The sequence below is a fragment of the Haliotis rufescens genome, unplaced genomic scaffold, assembly GCF_023055435.1.
Source record: "Haliotis rufescens isolate VD_foot unplaced genomic scaffold, xgHalRufe1.0.p SCAF_8, whole genome shotgun sequence".
Taxonomy (NCBI): domain Eukaryota; kingdom Metazoa; phylum Mollusca; class Gastropoda; order Lepetellida; family Haliotidae; genus Haliotis; species Haliotis rufescens.
This window is the reverse complement of record NW_025964372.1, coordinates 8,532,334-8,542,278: the sequence shown is the minus strand read 5'-3', so window position 1 is coordinate 8,542,278 and position 9,945 is coordinate 8,532,334. Positions and strand designations below refer to the sequence as shown.

The window sequence follows — 9,945 nt, the reverse complement described above, 5'->3', positions numbered from 1 at the left end:
CTATTGTCCGACTGTCCATGACCTTGACAACAGCGGCATTCGAGTGTTCAGTGGTCTTGACAACACTTGCAGCAACATACGAGGGTGATTAGCAACCTTGACGACACTTGCAGAAGCATAAGAGAGAGATTGGTGACATTGACAACACATTGACCAAGAAGGGAACATTGTGATATGTAACACACCAGGCCAACACTACCACTTATCCTGAGTACTATTGTCCGACTGTCCATGTATGTCTCATTATCACATCAAGCGCCTACCGAAAACGAACGCACATCATGCAAACCAAGTTGTAGAAATGCTTCCTGTGCATCTGTCGTCAGTCATGCATGCAGGTCAGTGCATGAACGTCCATTTGATTCTGGTTCATATCTCAAATAATTGGTAAAGTATTTTCCCGTAATGTTACAGGTAATACCTACGGATACCAGAAATTGGATATTCTGGTATTTACCTGGTTTGTCATGATTGTGACATTAAACAGTTGCAATTGGTACTATATGAGTGAGTGAATGTTCAAAGTCGCGGTCAGCAATAGTCCAGATATGATACGTCGACGTGAAAATAAACGGACTAGTCCAAATTAACCCAAGCTTGTGAAATATTTTCAAAGACTGTTTTCAGTAATCTGTTCTATGTTGCTTGAAAAAACTTACTATTGCGATTTTCACATTTATTTTGATTCCTGCCAAAACTTTGTCGTGACAAAAACTGAAGTAACTGTTAGCTTTGCTGTGAGACCACAGGTAAGTTCTCGGACGCACAAAAACATCTGAAAACTTGGAACCTTGACAACTCATGCAGCGGTATACGAGGGTGATAAGTAACCTTGACGACACTTGCAGCGGCATAAGAGAGAGACTGGTGACCTTGACAACACTTGCAGCGAGATACGAGGGTAATTAGTAACCTTGACGACACTTGCAGCGAGATACGAGGGTGACCTTGATAAAAGTTGCAGCTTCTGCCAAAGTACTATTTGTTCCACATTTTTCTTTGGACGTGAACTGTCTTTACATTTCTCACAGCCGGTATAAACATGACTGTGCCGATACACAGTGTCCCTTCCCCAAAAGGGAACACTTGACTTTAAGAGCTCTATCTTAATCGAAAAAAACCCAAACACAGTCGTAGTGTGTAGCGCATTACCTGAAATTGAAAAAAAGAAGAACTGTTGGCTATGAATGCGGTTATTAAAGACAATATTGATTCATAAGCCTACGAACATACTGAACTGTGTGGACTAAACACCCAACAACCCATTTATGAACGTAGAAAACTAGCAAAACCCCGGTTGAGAAAACAGGTCTGACTTCAGTTGCTGGTTGGAATTCTTCAATGTTTGCAATGTGAAATATCAAGAATGTCCTTTGCAAGAAAAAACCCAAACAATTCCAATGACTGTACAGTGATTTTAATAGTGTGTGCCCCTATTTGATTACCAACGTGTACCGATTGTAGGTCTCAGAGTTACTGTCAACATTTATCTCAGTGTCAAATAGTAGCTCCCCGTTGGCCGTACATAAAGAGTAATTAACATAACGGCATGACGTCCCACTGCATCGCTGAGCGATATTCATTCATCTAAAATATCACGCGGCTCGGTCAATACTGTAAATATTCAACAACTATTTTAAATTTGAGCTGGAACGATTTTGTGCATGTCAGATCACAAATGACACTCTCTGTGACAAATTCTGCGATCTTGGCGGGGGCGAGTTGCCTCCGCTCAGCCTTTCGTTGATGAGGAGTGGGGCTGGTTTTTGCACGTGCTTCACAATAACAGACCAGTAATGGCCGGACAATCCCAAATCCCTTGTTAGTCTTTGAGCCCACAAACTGGTCGCGGTGAGATTACAACAACTTACAAGCTCAATAAGGTGCGCAGGTTGAGAGGCGAAGATGAGGCCGGATTCCATCCGTCACAATACAGGTGACAGCAAACAGCACGACATAACATGGGCAGAAACTGCAATAACAGCATTGGCCTAGCTTGTCAACATATTAAGCTAATGTTGCCTTACACTGAGGAGATTCTTAAGCCGCCTCGTGGTAATGAAACTGCGTGTGAAACTGCAGGTGTGTTCCCGTTGATGATGGCGTCTCACACCAAGGATTGCCACACTTGGCATTCGAGACGAAAACACTGAATGAAGATTTCGCTATGTTCCAGGCATAGCTCGTGCACAGACATCTGCCACATGACCAACAACACGTACTACCAGGACCTTCCATAGCCGTCACATGCATTCAGATGTTTGTTTATTTGTTTGTTGTTTAACGCCGACCAAATTGCTGTTAAGTATGGATATAACTTAGACGACTGAACGCAATTAAGGGACGACTGTGAGTCCCAACTATCGCCCAATGGTTCGTCCAGCTCGACGTAACATGTCGCGATAAAACTTTTGTATTTTGTTTGTTTGTTAGTTGTTTAACGCCGCACTCAGCAATATTCCAGCTATATGATCCAGCTGTAAATAATCGAGTCTGGACCAGACAATCCAGTGATTGATATCATGAGCATCCAGTCATGCAATTTGGATACGATGACTTCCATCAACGAAGTCAGCGAGCCTGACAACCACCCGATCCCGTTAGTCGCCTCTTACGTCAAGCATGAGTTGCTGAACCCGAACTCGGATCTTCACGGGTGTGAATACAGATGGTGTTCTCCCAGTCTGTGTTGACCAAGGCGTGGTATACATCAACTGGCTTGGTCAATAATTGTACGACGTACTTATGATTGTTTGGAGTGTTTTCTATAACGTCCTTTTACACACACACGCGCGCGCGCGTAAGCATACACACTAATTTCACACTAAGCACATATTTTTATTAAAAAATATTTTATTAACACAGTATACAATGCGTTAAACACTCACCAAGCTCTGAACTTGAGATCAAGATAGAATGAAAAATACTTCATTTTGACCATATTTCATATAATAAATATGGCCCGAGAAGTTCTTAATTATATCAAACTATGGCTCCTTTGTCTTTGGTCGGGCATAACTAACTGAATTGTTACTTAAACACCACTTAGCAATGACGGAACTTATTTTTTTCCTCCTTTAATTTACCTGGATGTTGAACAATTTCACGAAAAACGTTAACTAAGGGAGCAACCATTTTATTTTCAGTGTGTGTGTGTGTGTGTGCGTGCGTGCGTGCGTGCGTGCGTGCGTGCGTGCGTGTGTGGACCTATCCATATTTCAATACACGCCATCTGCAAGAATAGACCACAATATTTGTTTCTCCTACAATGCGAGGCATGTTTCGCGATATCTTGTTAACTCTACACCGGTCACATTATTTCACAGCTTGACAAACTGTGTAAAAAATTGATTGTGGAATAACTATATTTCCACACATTTATACTTTTGTTAAGAAGTGTCTGTGTAAGTTCAAAACAAGAATGTGTCCAGGTCGCACTTAACATTAAACAGGTCGATCAGAGAGTTTGTGAAAGATATGAACACTTGAATCGCTTCAGAACTCGAGACTGAAGAGCAAGTTTAAGATGGTGCAGGGTTATTGGTTTCAGCCTTGTGACCATTCTGGTGGTGATGTCACCCACATTTTTGGCAGAGTCACCTGAGATGTTCTAGCTGAACATCACTGCTGCTTTTGGTTGCAAAACATGCAACAATCACCTCCAAGTACTTGGCATAAAGTCACACATCAACTTATACATCCTGTAACACCCCCAACACCACCCACACAAACACCATGTTCTCTAGGGCTCTGAACTACCCATGTTCGCATTCACTGCTTCACACCATTAATCTTCCTGAACATGTTCCTGGGAATCTTGTCAAACAAGAGAAGTCCGGCTGACCTCTCAATGGAATCTAAATGGCAGAAGTACTTCTTGAGAGGCGTGTCCACTGGAAGCATCTGATTGGGCAGGAGGTAGGACTGGAGTTCAAACTGACCATTTAGATTCTCGATGACAATCACTTTGAAGAAATGAGTGGGAACTGCCACCTGATTGGCTCCTATGACTTCGTACTTGACGTACACCTTCCCGTCAGACTCCAGGCTGAAACATAGGACATCCTTCGTGACTACCACTGATTACCGGCTACACTGCATCAACGCTAATGAGCAGGAACATCTTTAGAATGTCAAGTAACGGAGCTAAACGCACTGCTACCTGTGGTTAATGGAAGACTGCTGCACCAACAGGCATTATTGATGTGTAGTGGCATAGGCGGTTTTACTTAGCAACTGGTCGTTTTACAATCTGGGATGGGAAGGTTATGTTGGGACTGCTGTTTGACCAGACATTCCCCTTATTTCACATTGTCAGCTTAAGCATTGTAGGCCCAAGTAATGAACTTACAAGGATTCGCAAAACATTGGCGAAACTCGCGAGCACGGGTGTGGACTAAAATGGATCCTAATTAGAGCGAATCCTGAATCCAAACCCACCACCACAGTATTCTAAGGGACGCAACTTTGGACAGCAAATCGCGGCACCTACGCCACTAGACCCCGTACCTTCACCATGTGAAGATCCGGGGTAGAATAGGTCTTCAGCAACCCACGATTGCTGTAAAAGACGACTATGCTTGACGTAAGAGGCGACTAATGGGATCGGGTGGTCAGGCGCGCTGACTTGGTTGATGCATGTCATCGTATCTCCATTGCGTAGATCGACGCTCATGATACCAATCAGTGGATTGTCTGGTCCAGACTCGATTATTTACAGACCGCCGTCATATAGCTGGAATATTGCTGGGTGCGGCGTTAAACAACAAGCAAACAAACAAAACCACGGAAATCCAGTGATTGAAATCATGAGCATCGATCCACGCAATTGGGATCGTTGACATGCATAAACCAAGTGACACTTTGAATATGTATGAGCAGAACGGTCCAATTTTCTCAGGGGTGATAGGTATGCTGTAAAGCCGATAAAATGGGAAAGTTTGCCAAGAAATCATGTCACAATAACTTTCAAAACGGGAATATAATACCAGCACATCCGGTGCACAGTGGTGAGTTGTAACAGCCATGTTGATTATTCTGTACGTGCAAGGCGGGGATTTCCACATCAACCCATAAAAATGAATGAACTCCGCCAAGTCAATGGGAACAATCAAAATGGCAACTTTTGCGATGGTTCGACACGTCTGTGTCTTGCAGTAGTGGGACTCACCGGGGAAGATACATCGGCCCCGTGCAGACATACACGTTCTTGTTGTTCCTCGCCACGGCACGGACGTACTTCTCCAGGTCATTCCACAGGCCGCGGTTAAAACCTTCGCCCACCTTCATACATTGAAAGAAAAAGTACAAGTTACTGACCATTCGGTATTGCCCTGGTCTGCTCTGAATATGAGAATTAGTGCGTCATACATACACGTGTTGGTTAAGATAGGCATAAGACTGTTCGTAGATCGGGTCATCAATATGTACACAAATCGTCCAAATGAAGGGTAGCGAAAATTACATACACCATTCATCACTCGTACGTGCGACCGCCTCCGTGGTCTAGTGGTAGAAAGTGTGCCCAGAGAACGGAAGATCGGGGTTCGATCCCCGGCCGCGTCGTACCACAAGACGTTAAAATATGGTACTTGTTGTTGCCCTGCCTGGCCCTCGGCATTAAGGGGCTAAAACAAGGACTGGTCGGCTCGGAGTCAGTATACTGTGTCAGAATTAGGTATTCATGTTAAACTGCGGCATTGTATCTCTGTGGGCTAGCACTATAAAACATCGGCATTAGTCCGGCTGTCACAAGCACACACACGTGCATTCACGTCGCTATTTATCATTAAACCCCATTTCACCTCACCTCAGCCGTTCAAATTACATTCTGCACGTGCTACTGAGGTGAGGTGAAATGGGTTTTTAGGTCGCGTTCAAGATTATTACATTTACATAGCGAGGTGCATGCCGCCTAATTGTACTAGTCCGGAATAATGCCTATTTATTACCCATTGATCAGAGCATTTTCCTTAAGGTCAGCTCAAATAATGGGTAATAAAGAAATGATTACATTCGCGTGTATGACATGCTGATATTACGAAACTCGTGTAGGAAATACAAGAATGCTGGCACCCTTTCTGTAAAATCAGTGTGACCAAAATTGCTCGTATAATAATCTCTATTCATAATGCTAGCCCATTGAGATAATAAAAAATGGATCCCCACTCATACACAGTATACTGACTCCGAACCGACCAGTCCTTGTTTTTAGCGCCTGTATTCCGAGCGTCTGGCAGGGTAACAACAAGAAATATATTAAACTTATTTTGGTATGACGCAGCCGGGGATCCAACTACCGTTTTTCCGCTCTCCGGGCAGGCGTCCCATCCACTACACAACGGAAGTGGTCTTCATCTGAATGTTATGCTGTTTCAAATCTGTATAAACGACAAATGCCCATTTCCAAACAATACAATTGAGTATCGAATGTCAATTTTGTGTCTGATTGCTGACAACAACTGGTCACTGAATCAAGAACTGATATGTTTGAAGAAGAAGAAGAAGAAGAAGAAGACGTATGTTATCTCCTAGCTCGGTGAGTTGTGCTGAGGCAGAGACCCTGTCCCTAGTGAGCCACACCTGCCTACCTGAGGGGATGTATTACTAAGGAAGAAAGTTTGGTCCAAAGCGTTCTGTGACATTCTGTGATTCTGTGCTGCCGCCAGATGTCCTCTATCATAGCGAGTCCTTCTGTAGTCATAATTTGTAGATCGGAAATACTGGTGAATGGACGTATCCTCCCTGAACTCGGAGTTGCCTCGATGCACTGATTCGTCGTAGGCGAGGTTTTGAGGCGTGAGGTGCTCGAACACCCAGTGAGCGTTCCTGTTGCGTCTGTCATACGACATCACATAATTATCGAAGGTACGAACTTGGTCAAATCCAGGAAAACCGAATCTCATGATCTCTTGGGATCTGTTCACGGGGATGACAGATGACGGGCGCCCTCCAGCCTCTTGTACTGGAGTAGTTACATCGTCTAGTTTCACAGCCAAAACCGATGGAAAGGCTAGCAGAGATTTTCCCTCCACGTTTAGAGATTGTTTACATCGTTCTAACTTTGCGCCAACCAAAGCACCAATTCCTAGAGATACTGATGAAATTATTGGAATCATACACTTTCGGAACATGTCTGTAACGTCTATTCACAAACAAACATGAGGGTAATATTTGTAAATAGAAGTTAGCGATTTCTCTTTCCGGGGGAAATCCCACAAGATACTAGTTTCCATAGAGCATACGTTTTTCAACGTTTCGGCTTTATCGGCCTTAAAATGAAATAATGCTACTGTACTTGTCATGTGTTATTCTTACAAATGGTGCAAGCTGTGGTTCTAAGTTTGGGTTTACGACGGCAAGTGAGTCAGTGAACGCTGTAGTAAGAAATGTCATAGTTTTCTCTTGAGACCCTTGAAGATTCGGGTTAGAATAGTACAGTGTTCGAAATACCTGCCTGCCCGACCGTCCGAGACGGGTTGATTTCAACTCGGGCTGCCAGATTTTCAAATCCCCCTGCCCGACGGTCGGGTTATATTTCATATGTGAAAATATTCAAAATATTTCCCGATGATAAGCATTAATTCACATGTAAAGATGAATGATAAAATGTAACCAAAAAGAAACCCCGTTAGCTTATCCTGAGAAACATATGATTATAGTGGGCAGGCAGGTTTTGGTCAGGGCTGGCAAGTATTTCAGCTAGCCAGTCCTGTGGTCTGGCTGAAATTTTTGGGAGTTTCATACCCTGAGAATAGGTTTTCAGCAACCAATACTTGTCACAAGAGGCGACTAACGGGATAGGGTGGCCAGGCTCGCTGACTTTGTTGATACATGTCATCGTATCCCAATCAAGTGGATTGATGCTCATGATGTCAATCACTGGATTGTCTGCTCCAGACTCGATTATTTACAGACCGCCGTTATATAGCTGGAATATTGCTGTGTGCGGTGTTGAACAACGAACAAGCAAACAAAATACAACAGTTCTTTTTGCGACGACATGTTATGTCGAGCTGGACGAACCATTGGTCAATGGCTGGGACACACAGTCACGGTCGTCCCTCAGTTGCGCTCAGTCATCCAAGTTACATCCATACTCGACAGCAGTTTGGTCCTCCAGATTCCACTAGTCTTGCGACAAGCATGATGAAAAACTTTTCGTTAAAATGAAACAATAACGTCGTTGGTATAATTACAGATGTGCGCATCTTTGGCTGTAGACATGGTACCATATGACCCAAGCTCTGGTGCATCTGTTCAGGAAAGAAGGGATGCATGCGTTTAGTGTAAAGAAGGATTGCATTTAGTGAAATGAAGGGATGCGTTTAGTGAAAAGAAGGATTGCATTTAGTGAAAAGGACGGATCCATGCGTTTAGTGTAAAGAAGGATTGCATTTAGTGAAAAGAAGGGATGCGTTTAGTGAAAAGAAGGATTGCATTTAGTGAAAAGGACGGATCCATGCGTTTAGTGAAAGGGAGTGCATTTAGTGAAAAGAAGGGATGCGTTTAGTGAAAAGAAGAAATGCGTTTAGTGAAAAGAAGGAGTGCATTTAGTGAAAAGAAGGGATCCAAGCTTATAGTGAAAAGAAGGGATCCAAGCTTATAGTGAAAAGAAGGGATCCAAGCTTTTAGTGAAAAGGGGTGCATTTAGTGAAAAGAAGGGATCCCTGCGTTTAGTGAAAAGACGGGATGCGTTTAGTTATCACAAGTTATACAAGTGTTACAAAATTGCAAATATTCCGCGAAGCAATTCATTTTAGTATTGTTAAATGCGATATAGTTGAAATGAATTTTCACGATTTATAGATTATAAACTGTTAGTATGCTGCATAGCGAAAAGTTGTGGGAGCTGGTGCGCGCCTGTGTGGGAGGTGGGCGAGTTGCTTTCCTTTAAAAAATCCGTTTGTTAGTACACTTTTTGTTTATTTATTTCACATAGTATCTGATATAAGAAAGTCAATAATCCTCGGTGTTACAGAATTTTCAGAAAAAAATAACTATCAATTCTTTCATCTTTTATTAATCATCACTTTCTAGTGTAGCCGTTTTCAATTTTGTCTTTTGTTGTTGACCGCCGCGCCCAGCTCGACTCCAGCTGTGTGTGACGGCAGTGTGGAAATACACGAGACCAAGCAGAGATTGATTCTTTGAGCAATGTCGTCCGGCAATGACACGAAATCAACCAAGTCGTCAATTCGGATCACCCTTTCCATTACGTGGCTTCATATGCCAAACATTGCTGTATATAGTACAGACTCTGTCATTTATGCAACAATGATACAATATGATAAATTGTGCAAACTTTCTGATGTGCGTGTTCTCAACGAAAGTAAGTATCAATTAGGTGACGCTCAGAGGAATTTTATATAATGTACATGTATTTTGTACATTGGGTCAATTGGTCTTTATACAAATAGTCTGCCTGTCCGTCTGTCAAGCTATTTGTCTGTTTTAACGCATGCGAGTTACGGCCGTCATAGCGCTAATTAAAGATCGGGGTGTGGAACATGTTCAAGATTTTCAATTATTTACAAGCGGTCGTAAATCTTAAAGATAGTCTCCTAACAAATAAGCTGGCTCCACTGCTTGCAATTTAAGGTACACAGCATTGAGTAGACTGACATAAATTTAGTCCCAGAAATGAAACTCTCTTGTTTAAAAATCTGTATCTACTAAATATAAAATGAAATCCAAATGGAGCCGAGAACAATCCTTTATTTCAGGCTAGGGATGATCGAGGCAACGTAGACTTGCAAAATCATTCTAGACATGAGTTCGAGTTATATTTTATGCTCTATGATCTGGGAGACAGACTACGCTTTAGGAGACGCAAGCAGAACTATATGGCACGCTGTGTATCTCTGCTTAAATTAAACTAATTCCGTAATGTCATGACACACCAATGAGAGGTTTCAAATTTTACATTTACCTCAATTAAACCAT

The 9,945-nt window shown here is 42.6% G+C and overlaps 1 protein-coding gene across 1 annotated transcript; it reads right to left on the bottom strand.

Annotated features, from left to right (window-relative positions):
* Positions 1-3,292: 3,292 nt before the first annotated feature.
* Positions 3,293-7,208, bottom strand: LOC124119821 (endonuclease G, mitochondrial-like). The gene is made up of 3 exons (XM_046482472.2): positions 6,591-7,208; positions 5,171-5,283; positions 3,293-4,048 (listed from the first exon to the last, which is right to left on the bottom strand). Exons 1-3 carry the CDS (start codon positions 7,131-7,133, stop codon positions 3,772-3,774), a joined length of 933 nt encoding a protein of 310 aa, XP_046338428.2. The 5' UTR covers positions 7,134-7,208; the 3' UTR covers positions 3,293-3,771.
* Between the last annotated feature and the right edge of the window lie 2,737 nt (positions 7,209-9,945).